This window comes from Thunnus albacares, chromosome 17 (genome assembly GCF_914725855.1).
Source record: "Thunnus albacares chromosome 17, fThuAlb1.1, whole genome shotgun sequence".
Classification (NCBI taxonomy): Eukaryota; Metazoa; Chordata; class Actinopteri; order Scombriformes; family Scombridae; genus Thunnus; species Thunnus albacares.
The window spans coordinates 1,550,545-1,569,121 of NC_058122.1; the positions used below are offsets into that span (position 1 = coordinate 1,550,545).

Here is an 18,577-nt window from a genome sequence, read left to right on the forward strand (position 1 = left end):
TACAGAATTCTCTTTCCATGGCTGAACATTTGACTATTTGTAAAATTCAAACAAATTCACATGGTAAAGAAAAATATGGATGGAAAGAGAGGCCAAAAACACAATATCTGATATCTGAAGTCATGTGTTGTCACATTGTTAACATGAGCTCTCTGACAGTGTCCTTTCTGTCAGTCTCTAAAATCTCATCCTGATGTGTGCTTTAGTTACAATCATATCCTACCTTATTTAACTTGTTGCAGCATAAACAACAAAGTTAAGATGTTGTATACATGTCAACATGATGTCTACATGTTAAAAACGTGTTGTCTACATGTTGACTATGTGCACACAATGCAAGCATCTGCCCTGGTCTGATTACAACCGGCTTGTGGAACGTTTGTGTTACTCTGAGACTCTTTGCATGGGTGCAGGACATTAAGAATATTTGAGGTATGTGACAATACAGTCTGTTTTTTCTTCTGTACCTTATTACAATTGTGTGTGACTGAGTGATGAGCATTTGAATGGAGGCACACCAACCTGCACCATACTACTGATGACCATCGGCAGCATGTTGAGAGGAAAACGTAGGATGTTGAAGAGCGCCAGAGACACAAAGGCCTTCTGGGCATCAAGCACGTTCCGTTCGTCGCTCAGCACGTACACAGTGAAAGTGGACAGGGCAACCTGTACAGTGACCAGACAGGAGGGAATGAGAGGGAGATCTTAATGTGATAATCTCTTTTAAAATTATTCCCATAACATACATTTTATTTGCAGAAAGTGAGTGAAGTCAAGTCAATTAAGTTTTCCTACAACACTCAGTGACTTGTCATTCCATCATTTTGTCCAGTCTGTAGAGTTGGCGATGTGTCTGTAGTTTTCAAAGAAACTACGCACTTTATTTAGACATGGTGGTGCTTCTGTGTCCTGTGATGGACTCACCAGGAAAGGTGCACAGACCCAGGTGAAGGTGGATACTGCACCCAAGTAGGCGGCCTTCTTCAGGACCTGTAGCTCACTTTCACGGATTTCTGACACCTTGTCCTTGAAGGCCAGCTCCCAGGCATACAGCTTCAGCACCTTGATGCCATTTAGCATCTCATTCATCAGCTTAATGCGATTGTCCTTACTCTTCATCTGAGCCACCTATTCCGACACACACATGCACCAAAAAAATTAACAGAAACAAATACAAGCCACACAATGCTACAAACTGACAAAAGGTTAACAATGGATCCTTGGTTGAGCAGGGTAGGTGTGTGTGTTCCATCTGTGTATATACATATATGAGTGAAAATAACAACTACTCTGTTGACACAACTCATTGGTCTTTGAGCTTTCTGAACATTAAAAAAGTTGGAAGAAACCAATAAGTGGACCTAGTCATTAAGTTTTGTATGGCTTACAGAGATGGAAGTGAAGATTCATGTGACAATGTGTGTCTGTGGAGAAGTCCTACTTGGTAGGTTTTGGTTTTCATGGCGATGACAGCATTAACAGGAACCATCAGAACCATCACAGCCACTCCAGCCAGCACCGATGGACCCAGGTTCTGCACAATGACAAATACACAACCATTAAAAAACACATTAAAGAAGCATTTCCACTGACATCACCACTAGTACCCTGTGTGTTCCCTCACGGCACTTGCCCCCTCAAATATTGGAACTGTATTTGAGCACATGACTGCAGATACTTTACAAATACCCATCTCTAAAACCACATAGCTCATACAGCTGAGCCAGCTGCAACAGTGGCAGAACGTGATGTTTCTAAAGCTGTCAACCTTTTCAAAGTTTCAATCACAACATCATTAGGGCTGGCTGAGCCCTCATGATGTTTGCCAATCAGATTGTATATTTTTGAAAACCCAAAAGACAATACTTCATGCCAAAGGGAGTGAAATTTAAGACTTTTCCCATGCCATGACCTTAATTTTTACTGCCTGCTGCTGAATTTGTAGATCGATCCGGTCCATACGTAACCCCTGAAGTCCCGAAAAGTCATACTTTTTCATCTTGTGCAAACAAGTTATTATATTGTGCGCACAAGATAATTTACTTTAAATTCATATGTGTCTCTAACCACCAACTTCAGATGTACACAGCCAACATAAAATGGAGAGAACTCAGCTAATGTTAGCACAAGAGTTTCCAAAAGTTGAAAGTTGAAGGACCTACAGATACACTCATTTGGCTGGCGCCCCTCACACAGGAAGTGTACGTATTCACACAGAACTGAATGCTGAATGTGTACTTACACATTGAGATAAAGTTTCCTTTTGGTTTTTTTTTCTGGTAGCTCTGTTTAAGGACTGTCTGATACATAACATCACACCAAAGCAGCAGAATCATTGTCTCATCACTGCAGGCTGCAGTGACCAGTGTTTATGTTGACAGTCAAAAATCTCCTAATGTGAGACTGTCTCAGAATAGAGATGTTGTTGGTTACGATGGCTCTATAGCTGCTGTGTAATCCTACCTGCCAGAGAAAGTAAAGGGCCAGTGCCACCTGCAGAGGGGCAGACCATATCATGTTGATGTACGTGATGAGGTCCATGAAGCGCTGAGCATCCACTGACATCAAGTTGACGATCTCTCCAACTGTGGAGGTACGGCGTGCTGCGCTGCTGATAACCAAGGCCTGAAAGAGCAGATCCAAGGAGGGAAACACCCCTACAAGGGTTAGAGTCCAACTGTAGATCACAGCCACAATCAGCAGACAACTGACCATAATACTCAACTTCAAATTCATGTTTGTATGTCAGAATATCATGATGGCTAATTCAAACAAATAACAAGCTCTTGTAGGGTGAAAATAGAGGAAAGAGTGAGCAGTACCTGGTTTTGGTTATTTAGACTGTGCTTTTGAATCGTTTCGGTAATTCTTTACCAAAAACACAGACCAAAAAAAAATTTTTTTTAAAAAAATCACTGAAATAAAGTGCCATTTAAATGTGCCCGTACCTTCCTGTAGACAGCTCCAATGATGGCGGTGCGCAGACGCATGCCTGAGACGAAGCAGACGTGGAAATACCTCTGGAGGATGAGCGACTGCACGCAGGTGCATATGAAGAGCAGAGCTGTGTAGAAGTAGCCCTGCCAGAAGGGGGCGCTGGAGTCGTTGACGAAGCTGATCAACAGCCTGGATGGGATCAAGTGACGAAACAATGCTAACCACACCGCTTTGAAATTACTCATCATCTCAGTAATTATTTCCATATTACCAGTAAAATTTCTCAAAATACTGCATGCTACCATAAAAGAAGAAGGTCTGGAAACAAAAAAGAAGATCAAAAAGAGACCTGCACACTTATCTATGTACCTATTCCTGTGCCAAAAAGTGCGAGAGGTTAATGGTGTCCACTAATCTAAATATCTGTCATAACATCCAAACAAGAACTAACAGAGGAGTTCAAAATAGAATACCATTATATTCATCCTGCAGTGGCCTCTTCATCGGTCTAGTCCATGTCATGTGTTTACCAAGCACTGATGACAACCTGGTTAATACAACATGGTCATGTGACATGACCCAACATTACAGGTTCATGAGGAGCACCTGAACATCTTCTCTGCCACATTAGAGGAGTCTTTTGAATGGTCTTCTTCATCCATACTGATATATTCAGTGGAAAGTTGGACTTTTAAGGAGGTGGCCTCAAAATTGGAGCCCAGTTTTGCATACCCCAAACAATAAAGAACAAACCCAACTTCTAGACTCTGAAAGGCTCATATATGAACCCCAGAGGCATCAATTTCATATATATCAAATACTGCTACAAGGCCAGTTCATAAGGGCCTATCTGTTTGGGGGAAACTGAGGTTACTTACCGGAGGATCTCAGGCCCAACGAACATGAGGATGTCCTGGATGATCTTATACAGGCAGGAGATGAGGAAATATGGCCCGAAGGTCAGGCACAGTGCCCAGAACAGGGAGGGCTCCTTTATCTTCTGGGGGGTTTTTACAATCAAGATTTCTGACTCCTCCACAGCTCCATCTTGTTTGCCCTCGTTGTGAGGGACCCGCTTGGGGGAGTACAAAGTCTTCTGCTCTGTTCTGGGAAGAAAAAATGGAAGGAAAGTCAGACTGCTTCCATTTCAAATTTTAAATAAAATAGTTTCTTGAGAGGAGAGTCAGAAATGATTTGTGTGATCTTTTTTTTCCACTCACTGGACCTCTAAAACCTGTAGTCCAAATGAACTTTCCACACAAAATCCTCGTGTTCTTGTGAAAATTAATAAAAAATTAGATGTTTTATTCAATGTAGGTTGGTTGAGACTTTCAGACAGAAGTATGAAATGTCAAAATGACTGATCAACACTTACACTGTATCCTGAACTTTTGCTTTTAGTTTTTTTTTGTCATTTTCTATGTTTGATATTCATTTGCTTGCATTTATACCAAAGTAAATTTAAATATTCCTGTACCCACATACTTCAAATCTGCTGGGTAACAGTGTAACAGTGTAACAATGTAGAACATGTCTTTTTTCTTGCAGTACTAATTCCCTGCTGTACTGAGCTCCGGACCTTTTGACCTTTTGGCACTCTGTGTTCCAGCGATGTACCAGCTGTGGAACCACTCCCTGGGAGCGGTCGTCAGGGTTCAGAGACCACAAGTCCTTCTCCTCTAGGGGGTGCTTGTAGCCAGTCATCATCATCCTGGTGAGGAGAGAAGCATGTGAGTCCTGTAGTTTCTGTTCAGGTATCTGATCTGTTATTGACTGTTCCAACAGTTAAGGTAGCCGAATTCCACAAGCCCATCAACACTTACTACACAAATACTCCCATCTGAAAAAACATCCTATATATATACTAACATTTTTGATATTTTTCAGTTTTTTTATCGAATGATGCTGTTCATCAGTCTACAATACAAGATATCATGAACTACACTTTTTTGCTGAATGATAATCACGTTTACAGAAACTTTGTATCTATGCTCTCACTCTGAGTGAGTCACTTGTCACTCAATGGTGGCATCACAAGACAGTGCATCACATCACCTGTCTGGGGGGATTCATGCATATGCCTAATTCATTCAAAAGAATCAAACCATCAAAGATCTCTGCCAGATATGTTTTAAAATTGATGTAAAAACAATCATTTTCTGCCTAATAAGTTTTTTCTACAAGAAAAAAGTTCAATTATCTTGTTAAAATCCTTCAAATAACAGCCACTCATTCTCCCTCATCAAAAATTCCAGAAGTTATGCATCTGCAAATATGTTTAATTTCAAAAGTTGAACTGCTGGATACAAGATGTCTCCTACTACAGTATATGTGCACTGGAGGCTTCAAGTTTCCAAATCACACCTGTGTAAGTTACATACTGGAAGGCAACTGGCTCTAAACTAGCTGTGATGTAACAAATCATGCTAATTAGATATGCCCTCAGGGGTTCTACCAGGAGAGATGGTTGTCCCAGCAGGTGGTGGGGATGTTGTTGCTGTGTGTAAGAGTGTTACCGGTGATACATGGTGATTGGGTATACACCGACTGCATTGCTTGCCCACTCTCATTTTGCTTTTTTTTTTTTTTTTTTTTATAGGACTCAAACCCATTTAGTTCATTTTTACATCTCAGCGCCTACATTCATCAAATAAAAAGAACTCTAATTTGTAAAATACTAAGTGTGTTATCAATACTTTGTGGGATGACGGACATTACGATTATAAACTGAGAGTGTCTGCTCTGTGACCGTCTGAAGCAGAGTCACAGCATAGAGTAGTGCAGTGAGACGTCTGTCCTCCCTCCTGCTCTCTGCTGTAACACATGTAGAGGTCAGCGAGCAGCTGTTCTCATGTCTCCCCAGGCCTCAGTGCTCACCCACTCTCTGTCTGCTCAGCCTGTTCTCCGTAACACTCTCTCTCTCTCTCTCTCTCTAGACTGCACAGTCACTACGCACTCAGCTATGCTACTTGTATAAAACATTTAAGTGAAGAAAACTTGTTAAACAACTCAAGCCTGGCAGGCCGCCGGGTATGCGATATACTGGTGGAAACCCTTGCTCCTTAAACTCACACGAGCACAGAGAAACACTCTACTTTCAGCAGACAAATGTGAAAACAGCCTTCTAGTGTCAAACTCTGCACATACATCAATCACTCTAAACAGTGGAGCTCAAACATCCGACTGAAGCGACAAGAAGAAAAACTAATGTTTGACTGGAGGTGAATTAAAACATCAACAGAGCATATTTCTCAGCTGTCACTCACTCACTTACTCAGAGAGACTCTGTTTCCCCTTTATTAGACCCAACTAGGTCAAACTAATATTGTCTAATTCAACAGCATGCCATGAAGCTTTTAATGTTCACTTTTTAAAGAAGTGTTGGCTTCACGTTGTGCTCATATCGGAGGCTGTAGTTTGTGCTGCTGTTGAACTGCATTGTGTTAAAGTGATGAAAGGGCTGGACGAAACAAAGATGGTTATTCATTTGCCTCCAGAGATGTTATAAATCCAAGAGAATGGATGTTAAATAAGACAAAGAAACTTCTTAGAGCACAGACATCTGCTTACCTGGTGATCCACCAGAAGGTTATTCTGGAGAGGAAAGAAGCTCCGGGCTCAGGGCAGGGATTCTAGAGACATAAACATTACATTTAGACCTAAAGATAAAATATTTTACTTCTGCTAAGATACTGATCAGGCCACCAGAGAATGAGGTTTAACAGCATCTACAGGGTTCACAGAGATTACATATTACATGTATCCAACTATAAGGATAGCAGTGATCACTGTGACTACGCTTCATTCTTTCCCAAGCCTCAGTCAACCTGACCTGTTGCTATGTATGATACTACCTACTTTTATATGAGCTCAGAAAACTGTATTCATTGTATTACAACCATTTTTGTAAGGATTGAGTATTGAGTCTAGAGATTAAATTGACAACTCAACTAAAAGCATAAATGATCTTTGGGTCATTTGAACCAGATCATTCCACAGGAACAGGACAGCTGGAATAAAGAAACTTCCCTTTGGGGTCTGACCTCCACACAGGAACACATTCCTAAGAATATGTGTTGTTTCATGAACTACATTCAAATGATATATTTCTGACCACTTCAGGGTTTAACATTTATCTTTATTTTTGCTACAGAATTACGCGTTTTTATTCTTGATAATCAAATTGACCAAGAAAGTCATATTAAATGTTTAAATATTACGACATAAGAGTTAATGAATGTTTATACCTATAGTCACTATGCAATGGTATGTTAAAATCACCTAATTGTTTTAACCTTTTATTTTACTAGTGTTAGACAATTTTATTTTGATAGGTAAATTAGACAAGAAGTCATATTGAATGACTGAAGTATGCTGAAGTAAGAGGAATGTTCTTCTGAGTGCTTTATACCATACACGTTATTACTACGCAAATGTTATGATTGGAAGGAATCATGACTTTAGGTCATAGTGATGCCTAAAGTATGTGATTCTTGCACATAAAACTCAAAACTTAATTGCCCAGTGTAGGAAATTAATTTGCTAGCTCAAGTCAAGAGTATCAGCCACACCGCTGAGGATATTTTTGACCGGTTATGCATGTCGGCCTATAGATTAATTTGCAGACACACTCTGCTAACGGCTGGACAGTTACATGTTCACAACATCAGATCTTCTTTTTGAATGGATAAAGTAGTGGTGTAAAACTGACATCTACACGGAGTGTTGCATTATGGGTTGTTTGTAGCATTAATGTTGCTAGGCTAGCGAGTGTTTTAAGTCTGTTTATAGTGAGTGTGTTAGCATCAGTTAGCACTAAAAGTGTTTGGTTAGTCCAGTTTAACCTGCAGGAGTTTCTGAGGGATTGTGTAACATGTTTTTCTGCCACAGAGGAAATAAATTCATGATGAGTGAAAACGAGTACAAAGTGTCTTCAGATGTCTCTACTGCAGGAACGGAACATGTCAAGATGCCAAATACCACCGTCACAGATGATAAGGAGCTCAAAAAGACAAACAGGCAGTCTTATAAATGCTAACTGCCGGAGAAAATCATTTTTTACCGCTTCCAAGAGCCTGGCAGGAGAGTGTATGAGTATGTAACTATATTATGATGTGAGTTATATTCAAAAAGTAACAATATTTTTCCAAAAACAGCTGCTGGTAAAGGGGGGTCGTTTTATAATCGGGGTCACCTTATATTCCTATTATTATTTATATTCGTACCTTGAGCCCGAGTATGTTATGCCACGGAGAGCTACTGTGACTTAACACATTGAAAAACACTTTGAGGAGAAGAGGGATGAGCTTAAAGTCAAGCTAACTTTAGCTCTAACAAATGAAAGCTACGTCACAACTTTTCTTAAAAATTAAGCAGTTAATTATCAGATAATGGGTGTCGGTCTGTCGAAAGCAACAAAAAAAGTCTGAAGCAAGACTTTTGAATCTCGCTGGTGACTCAAGACTGAAACACTGCAGCAGGTCAGAGTCTTCCTCCTACTGCCGTCCTGCAGCTAACAGCAAGCTCAACCCAGCATGGTACAACAGTCCGGACAGTCAGTAAGGCATAACATGGCTTTGATGTCGAATAACATTCAAATAAAAGATCATTTCTTTAGAGAGGTTAAGTTAGCTTTCAATAGTCCCTACGTTTTGTTATGACTTCAAATCACGTACTTAGACCACTATCGCCAACTCAGTGACCATTTCTATAACCATGTTTAATTTCTTTCATTCTCATGTGTGATTATGGAGGAGCAGGGAGGGAAAGAGACTCACTGAGTCTTTAACAGCCTGGGAGAAGAGGGGCAGCTGGTCTGACAGGCAGGACAGGAACAGAGCAACCAGCAGCAGAGCATAGTAGATATAGAAGGTGGTGTACCTCCACACACACACTGTTGATGGCTGAAAAACACAAAAACAGATCAAGCTTATAACACATGGAACTAGCTGGAGAAAGACATTGCTTTGTTTGTGGTACTGTGAAGGTAACTGTGTTTATGGTCTCTTATATTTCTAATCACACATGATGATAAAATGTTACACCAAACCAGATCTTTATTATAAACTTTGTTTTTCCAAATTGAGTCCAGGCCTGATGACTTGAGACTGACCTGGTCCAGGGCCTGGAGGATCTTGGACCTGAAGGTGACCGTGGCACACAGCAAGGCCAGCAGCCAGTAGATCAGCATGACTCCAGACGACTGAACGCCTTTCATCCTTTCATACTGGATTATAAAGGCGGCCAGCAACTGGAACACACATACACACACAATTATATATCATACTGAGCAAAACATACACATACTTCTTGAAACAAACACACCTCTACCCCTCAACCATTCTTCACAGTGTAATAAAGAGGAAGGTAGTACATATTGCCAAGGGCGTCATTTCCTCTGGTGATGTGGGGGAGCATGTGCTCTCACTTTTAGGGCCCCTTCTTTGTGCCAACACAGGATGTGAAGCGCAGTGGCAAACTGCTATTTTCCTGGGGTGCACTGAGGTTATTTCCTCAACTGTGCTGCTTTGGTATCTTGGTGACTCACCGTGCACCACAGTAGGAGGAAGTTGAGGGTGTGGTGATCTCAATACAGCAGCGAGAATGAGTGCACCTTGTGCCGTACACTGCTCGCCTGCTCAGAGCAGGTTGAAAGCTTGACACACTTGTGTTCCACCATATTTTGTCACTTTATTTGCTGAACACGTGCCCAGGTAAACCCCCCCCCCCAAAATCAGGCAAATTCATGCATTGCTGCTGTCTCTACTGGAATGATGTTGTGCGCTGTCACAGCACAGGTGTACATGGCAGATCTGCTGGTAAAATTTCATGCAACCAGCAGCAGACTGTTGCAAAATAACCACAGAAACTTCTGTGCTTATATGCACATCAAACTTGTTGGTTATGATGAATTATTGTGTGCAGTTTTTAATGCAAATCACCAGGTCTGGCCAAAGTGTTGCCTGGAGCTACGCACTTTTAATCACAGCAGCAACATGAGCAACATGTTACAGAGATTGTTCAGGTTACATTTTACGTAAGTGTTTTATCTTAAAAATCACAATTTATTAGTGGATCACTAACAGGATCAAGTGACAACATGAAACAACTATTTCGTTCTAAAAAATTTCAGCAGTTGTTTTTGCATGTATAACAGTTCAATCTGATTTAAAATTTAAAAATAATTTCTGAAATACTAAACCACATTTTAAACTCTAATTTCTTAATTAGTGATTAGCGAATATGATCGGCCATGATTGTCACGGCCCATAACACACCTATGATATGATAATGTATTCTTTCTGATCATAACCCATACCCCAGCATGCCGCAGGTGCACCTGGCACACCCGGTGTTCATGAAAATACCAAAAGTGTGCCGGGCACGCCCCCAGCATGCTGTGCAGGACCAACCATGTGAACTCAATTTACTTTAAAAACTAAAACTACACGTAAGTGAACATCTAACATCCAAAAGACTGCAAAAAATTAAAATAAATTCCATCTACGCTTTGTTGTGCTCTAAAGAGAGGTGAAGACACGATATAAATGACAAAGATCAACTCACCATGGTGAAACCCAGTACAGTTGGACTGACTAGGTGGACGGGTGCAGGGACTCTGCTGCCATGACTTCTTTCCCAGAAAGAATAGAAAACGTCTGCCCAGCAGATAATCCATAATAGAAAGCCAACAGCCTGTGGGGAGAAGAACAGCTGTTTGATGTATGTTTTTCCTAACAGTAAACAATGACTGAATATGAATGAGTATAGGATGACCTGGCTACCAGGAATAGAAATAATTTAAATGATACCAACGTTTAAATGTCATTTCACTGACAAAAAAAAGTGAGAGAGAGAGAGAGAGAGAAAGGAAGAGAGAGACAGAGAGATACCACAGCTACTCCATGTAACACTGATGACTTAGTTAGGCACTGGAGTAAAACATTTTTTTTGAAAAGTGCTATACAAATATAAGATATTTATTTAATTATTATTATTATTATTATTATTATTATTATCATTATTATTATTATTATTATCAACATCATTATTATTATTCTTAAATAGAAAGCATGCATGTGGGCAATCAAGGGAGAGTCAGTGTGCAGCTGCCTGATTGGTTGTATTGTGAGGTATGATGTAACACATGCCTACAAAAGATATTAGTGTTAGAGATGAATCTTATATTTTAAAGGTCATTTAAAAGACTGCCTGAAAAGAGAGAGAGAGAAAGAGAGAGAAACAGAATGTGAAGGGAAAGGAAGCAGGAGAGAGGTGAAACTGGAAATGTGCTTTTACTAGATATTTATGCAATAATGTAATTCTGTATAGTTGTGGTTTATCAGTGAAGTGTATGAACTGCACAGCATACAGGGGTCTCTGCTAACAGTGATGGAGTTGTTGCTGTGCTCTAGTATCATAGGTTACACTTGCACAATTGGAGGAACTTAAACAACTCAAAATGATCAGGAGTCACATCACTCACAGTTTTGGCTTTGTTGAGGTGACTCATACATATGTAGCCACGGTTATGGCTGCGGAGGTAGATGAGGTAGATGGGGGCACACAGCCAGAGGTAGAGGCATGGTAGCCACACCAGGACAGTGTTCTGGAAGCACTGGGTGAGGTCTGGGTTAGAAGTGTACCATGTACGGTTCCAATCCTGGTAAGTCAAGAAGGAAGAACAAAAAAATCATCACAGTGTTATTCATAGAAATTACCTTGAGCCACCCTCATGTTACACAGAGCCAAAAAATCCAATGTTACCATCCAAGTATAGATGAATTCATTAGTCACATTAGCAATGAAACACTGTGCATATTATATGTAGCATGTATACTGGGAACATAAGTTATAAGTCCAATAATACAATGTTGTGCCCCATACATTAAACCTGCCAACAGCGTGGTTTTAAACTTTTGAGTCTGGCACTATTGCACTATTTCTATAGGCTTAAAATGAATTGCTGTCAATATATATATAATAAATATATAAATGCTGTCATATATACATACAGTGCTGCTTGGAAGTTTGTGAACCCTTTAGAATTTGCTCTATTTCTGCATAAATATGACGTAAAACATGATCAGATTTCCACTCAAGTCCTAAAACTAGATAAAGAGAAATCAGTTAAACAAATGAGACAAAAACTTTATACTTGTTCATTTATTTATTGAGGAAAATGATCCAATGTTACATATTTGTGTGTGGCAAAAGTATGTGAACCCCTAAGATTATCAATTCATTTGAAGGGGAAATTAGAGTTGGGTGTTTCAATCAATGGAATGACAATCAAGTGTGAGTCTGGGAGGCCCTGCCTTATTTAAAGAAGAGAAATCTGGATTTTCACTGTCAAACCCTGAGCTTCACAACACAGGTTTGTGGAAGTGTGTCATGGCTCAAACAAAGGAGATTTCTGAGGACCTTAGAAGAAGAGTTGTTGATGCTCACCAAGCTGGAAAGGGTTACAAGACCATTTCTGAAGAGTTTGGACTCCACCAGTTGGCTGTCAGGCAGACCATATACAAATTGAACACATCCAACACCATAGTTACCCTCCCCAGGAGTGGTTGAACAACAAAAATCACACCAAGAGCAGGCGTGTAACAGTTCAGGAGGCCACAACGGAGCCCAGGGAAACGTCTAGGAAACTGAAGGTCTCTCTTGCAGTGGCTACAGTCAATGTTAATGAGTCCATCATCAGGAAAACATTGAACATCAATGGTGTGCATAGCAGAGTTGCAAGGACAAAAGCCACTTCTCTCCAAACAGAACATTGCTGCTCTCTACGGTTCGCTCAAGACCACATGGATAAGCCAGAAGGTGACTGGAACAATGTTCTGTGAATGGATGAGACCAAAATCGAACTTTTTGGCTTGAATGAGAAGCATTGTGTTTGGCAATGAGCAAACACAGCATTCCAGCGTTAGAACCTTAACCCATCTGTGAAACATGGTGGAGGTAGTATCATGGTTTGGGCTGCTTTGCTGCCTCTGAACCAGGATAGCTTGCAATTATTGATGTTCTGAGTTGAACCAACAAATACTACATGAAAATGTCAAGGTATCTGTTCATGAACTGAAGCTCAACAGAAAGTGGGTCATGCAGTAAGACAACGACACTAAATCACAAGTCGTTCTACCAAAGAATGGTTAAAGCAGAAGAAAGATAATGTTTTGGAATGGCTGAGTCAAAGTCTCAGACCCTGACCTTAATCCTACAGAAATGCTGTAGAAGGACCTGAAGCAGGCACTTCATGCAAAGAAGCCCACAACATCCCTGAGTTGAAACTGTTCTGTAAGGAGGAATGGGCTAAAATTCCTCCAAGCTGATGTGATGGGCTGATAAACAGTTACTGGAAACGTTTGGTTGAAGTTATTGCTGCAAAAGGGGGTCTCACCAGTTACTGAAAGCAAGGGTTCACATGCTTTGAACAGGCATGGTGTCCATGGAAGGACACCACAGAGGAAGCCACTGCTCCTCAAAAGAAACATCAATGCATGTCTGAAGTTTGCTACTGGGAAAATGCTTTATGGACTGATGAAACTAAGGTAGAATTGTTTGGGAAGAACACACAGAACTACATATTAGGGGTGTGCCATATCATATTGTTCACGATAATACTGGTATAATTTTTAATCAGATAAAATAAAATTCATATAATGATAATGGAACTATTTCGATTGTTGATGTAATGGCATCATACCATTACTCCCAGCAACAACAAGCATGGCTGAAAGCAAAAGTAACATTGCTACGGACTCCACAGTGGAGGAGTTAGTTCCAAAAAGGGGAGACATGTAATACATAAACCTGTTGTGTTTATGCCGACATATAAAACTATAACATTTATTTTGTATGAGTCAGTTTGCCCACCCCTACTACGCATGTTGCAAATAGGGCACTGCACAGAGGGATCATCATGATTTGGGGCTGCTTTGCTGCCTCTGGGCCTGGACAGTTTGCCATCAGAAGGGGAAAATTAAGTCCCAAGTTATAAACACATCTCCAGTATGAAAGAGGTGATGGAATTGTTGCTGTGCTCTAGTATCATAGGTTACACTTGCACAATTGGAAGAACTTCAACAACTCAAAATGATCAGGAGTCACATCACTAACTGTTTTGGCTTTGTTGAGGTGACTCATACATATGTAGCCACGGTTATGGCTGCGGAGGAGTCATTCAGTCAGGAGTATCGTACAGAATAATGTCTGAGTGGCTGTCTGCCAGCTGAAGCTCAGTAGAGGTTGGGTGATGCAGCTGTAAAATTACCCTAAACATCAAAGTAAATTTACTACAGAATAGTTTCAAACAAAGAAAATCCGCCTTTTGGAGATCAGAGCCCAGACCTTGACCAAATAGAGATGCTGTGGAATGGCCTCAAGAGAGCCGTTCATACCAGACATCCTAAGAATATGTCTGAGCTGAAGCACTTCTGCAAGAAAGAATGGTCCAAAATTCCTCCTGAACGTTGTGCACGTCTGATCATATTCTTATCCTAAAACTCAATTACTTTTTTTCTGAGGTTTGCTTTATTAACTTTATTAAGATCTGCTCATTAATATAATCATTGCCACTAAAATGTCCTCATAAAACTCCATGTTCCTCACAGTCTGCCGGCAAGTTTGACTCACAAAAATGTTACCAAAGACTAACAAGAATTCAACACCACAGATCTTCAAGTACCGCTGTTCGAAATCAACAGGCAAAAACATAATAAGCTAGGAGTGTCACTCAGTAGGGGACCTGAAACAATTAGAAAATATTAATAAAACCATGTGTCATTAGAGCAGTGCTGTAATGTGATAGAAATAAAGAGGGAATGCTTTGACATGAAGTTAGATGCTAAAAACATCTTTCTACTCATGATGGGAGGCGGTCATGTGACAGTGATATTAGAGGAGAACATAGAGGGATGTATGATAATATCAGCACGTCCTCATATCAGCTGATTAAGGCTTTAATATGAACATTGGCCAGAAATGAACATTTCTGCCAATATGACTGATTTGTTGCCTTCTCCCTGCCACCTGGCTGTGCTTCCCTCCGCAGGCTGTTTCACCTTGATGGTCCTGATGCTTCCTCTGCAGGCTCAACTTCACTCAGCTACCCTACAGACCCGCTTTTTCTTTCTTTCAAGTTTGTTATTCAGTATAAAGTGGGAAGAAGCAGCGGGTCTGTTGGGCAGCTGAGTGAAGTGGAGCCTGCACAGGAAGCACCAGGACCATCAGGGTGAAACAGTACATGGAGGAGCTGCTATGTTCAGCTGCACAGATGGGAAACACATTGGCTGACAGGATGTACCACACTGTTTGGAAAAACTTCTTCTTGGCTCATAACAGCAGTTGGCAACCAGCGTATTAGGTGCATCATCACCACCTTCTGCTCCGCAGTGTGGACCAGAGATTAAATCCTACACATTAATCCTGTCCAGTTTTAATGCTGAGCTCCTGAACTCCAGTCTTCCTAAGCTCTTCCTGCATATATTGTCTTTCTTGATCATACTTAGTACAATCTATGATTGCATGAGTTATAGTCTCCTCAGCCAGGTGGAAAAAATATGTGCATATATCGGTATCGGCAATCATCCAAAATGAGTTGGGAAATATCAGCATATCGGCAAAAAAAATCCAATATCATGCATCCCTGGAGAACATTATAGTCTACAGGTGATGTTACACTGTCAGCTGCAACACAACATGATACTGGACACAGACCTGCAGTGACACAGAGGCAGCAGCTGTCACAATGAGAGAAGTTTCTGAGCCACTACTGAAATGTAGAAGTTGCTGCGCAAAAATCGCAATAAAAATCATAAAATCTAATAAACCTTTCAGGAAATTGGCAGACATGATGATGAAAATATGGTACACAGAATATTAACTTTAAGTTATATTTATTTCAGTTGATTTCGATATCATATTAAACTCTAAATTCATTCAGATGACGACATTATAATTGTAAGTCAAACAAGTCTTTTCCTCAGGACTCATATGACAGGTCTGGATCACTCGTAAATTCTGTTCGTACCAGAGAGAAAACTCTAAGCGCGAGAAAATTGAAGAATTCCACAAATAATCTTAAATGCCTCTGAAGAACGAAGCTGTTCGTACGAGGGGATCATACATGAGGCCCAATGTGTTTGTCACTTGAGAGTTGTGTAAAATGAACATCAGATATCTTATGACCAGTTAATGCAGAAAAGCGGGTGATTCCAAACGTTCACTTACTTTTTCTTACGACTGGTTCTAAAACAGTGTTAAACCGCCCGGTTATTCGGGCTAATGTTGGTATTTGATGCCGGCAGGCAAATGTAAACTACCGGGGCTAATGCAGGTCTACTAGCATGTGCCGGGTAGCTAATAACAATAACTAGACAGACTTCTAAGATAAAGGAAAAGACATGACGGTTGTGAAAATAAACTCACCCAAAATGGATCGGAACTGTCCAGACTGCAGAACTTGTCAAACCCCATTCGCCGCCACGCAATGGAAGTGTATTCCTGACTGTTAGAGATGTTTTTGGTGCTCAGTTTTGGTTTTGTAACCTGGCTGTGCAGGCGGAAGGTTGTTTCTCCTTCTTCTTCTTCTCTGGTGGCTTATAAATGAACGTATAAGGTGCATACTGCCACCTGTTGTACCGGAATGAATTGTGGCTCTATGTTCCTGTGCATTTGAAGAATAATTGATAACGGAGCGATATTAATGACTACATTTTGTAATAATCTTAAATGGTCAATTCACGTAACATAAAAAGACATTCAGTTTAAAATCATGAATAATATTTATCCGGCTGCTGAATCCTTACGGAAAAGATTTAAAAGAGCCTGAAACTATCGAGCATTTATTTTTCTCGTTTGGTTACATCGCAGTTTTTGCAGGCTCTTTACAGCTGATTAAATACCGGGACTGGCAATCCTGCTCATATTCAACAGTTTTTTATTATTGTGTTTATTGTGTTATTATTGTGTTCATATTGTTGTATTGTTTGGATTATTGTTTGGTTCTGTTGCTTCCACCGTTTGTACTGTCCCGTGTCATATGAGTTATGTTAATCACTTATGTGTGAATATATGTGTGAATTATTATATTTTGCCTAGAAATGATCTTATGACTGATTCAAGAAACCTGCAGACTGGACAGTCTTTTTTTACCTTCTCAAACCCTGGTTTTGCAGAGCATAAATGTGCTCAGCACATTTTGACAACAATTCAATTTCAAGTGCCAGACTCAAAAGTTTAAAACCATGCTGTTGGCAGGTTTAATGTATGGGGCACAACATTGTATATTGGATTTATAACTTATGTTCCCAGTATACATGCTACATATAATATGCACAGTGTTTCATTGCTAATGTGACTAATGTTTTCTCATAAACCTGAATTCATCTATATTTGGATGGTGACATTGGATTTTTTGGCTCTGTGTAATATGAGGGTGGCTCAAGGTAATTTCTATGAATAACATTGTGATGATTTTTTGTTCTTTCTACTTGACTTACCAGGATTGGAACCGTACATGGTACACTTCTAACCTAGACGTCACCCAGTGCCTCCAGAACACTGTCCTGGTGTGGCTACCATGCCTCTACCGCTGGCTCATCACACATGTATGGGCCTACTCCCATGGGTTGATATCTTGGACAATCTGTAGAACTAATTAAATACTTAATGTACTGTATATTTCAATGTACTCCTGTACTAAATGACCAGTGTTACCAATTTTCCTACCTGATATCTCATATTTGTTGTCTCACCCAATCTTGTTGGGATTAGGCTCCAGAGCCCCTGGACGATGCAGGTTTAAATGATGGATGAGCTTTCCATCTATATATTCCTTCAAACCATAAACATTATTGCATATTTAATTATTTGAACCCTTCCCACCAGTGTGCTATATAATGTCAGCCTCACTCTGTCCCATATTTTCTTTATAGTGACTAGTATACAGTATAGCAGGATTTTGTTCATGACATTTTTAATCCTCAAATCTGTAAAAGTGAGTTAACAATGAATACATTTTGGGTTTATCATTTTTTGCTGTGTTCTGTACATATATTGCTGTGTCATGCTGTGAAAGTGGCCTCAATGAGCAGGGGTGAACAGGATGGTGGACTCTGATCTGAGATAAGCTACATGGAAGCAAAGTGCTGAACTGTGAGTGTTAGGTTAAAAAGCTTGAGACCATGTGAGACCATTTTGACAACCAGTCTTATAAGAGGTTTGTCTTGTTGTAACTATAAAATAACAATTGTAACCTAAGTTCGAAGAGAGAGAGAGAGAGAGAGAGAGAGAGAGAGAGAGAGAGAGAGAGAGAGAGAGAGAGAGAGAGAGACGGTAATCTCAGGTTAAATCTTACAATAGTTGTTGCTCTTTTAATATTTCTAAATATTTGTAAGCACATGAAGTATTTCTCCACCAGGTTGCACCATTGTCTGCACACAGATACATTTCAATAAGGTTATTTATCATTGTACCAAATAATAGCAATATAGGTAACACCTTACAATATAGTACACAAACTATATCCTGTTCCTTGTGGACTAAGGGACGAGTGAGGAACAAATCATGACAAACTGATAATTGATGAATCACTAACAAGCAGTTCCTGAGCAACTCTGAATGTAGGACTTTATAT

The 18,577-nt window shown here is 40.1% G+C and overlaps 1 protein-coding gene across 1 annotated transcript in view; it reads right to left on the reverse strand.

The window, feature by feature from the left end:
• abcc1 (ATP-binding cassette, sub-family C (CFTR/MRP), member 1) overlaps positions 1–16,519 on the reverse strand; it is a 35,909-nt gene extending 19,390 nt beyond the window's left edge. Inside the window, exons 1-13 of the mRNA XM_044330607.1 lie at positions 16,369–16,519; positions 11,426–11,602; positions 10,507–10,635; positions 9,053–9,190; positions 8,718–8,843; positions 6,511–6,572; positions 4,520–4,651; positions 3,819–4,046; positions 2,952–3,129; positions 2,467–2,628; positions 1,445–1,537; positions 928–1,131; positions 523–669 (exon numbers count right to left, since the gene is read on the reverse strand). Coding sequence (XP_044186542.1) covers positions 523–669; positions 928–1,131; positions 1,445–1,537; positions 2,467–2,628; positions 2,952–3,129; positions 3,819–4,046; positions 4,520–4,651; positions 6,511–6,572; positions 8,718–8,843; positions 9,053–9,190; positions 10,507–10,635; positions 11,426–11,602; positions 16,369–16,416 — 1,824 coding nt within the window. The 5' untranslated portion in view covers positions 16,417–16,519. The remainder of the gene's footprint in view (positions 1–522; positions 670–927; positions 1,132–1,444; positions 1,538–2,466; positions 2,629–2,951; positions 3,130–3,818; positions 4,047–4,519; positions 4,652–6,510; positions 6,573–8,717; positions 8,844–9,052; positions 9,191–10,506; positions 10,636–11,425; positions 11,603–16,368) is intronic.
• Between the last annotated feature and the right edge of the window lie 2,058 nt (positions 16,520–18,577).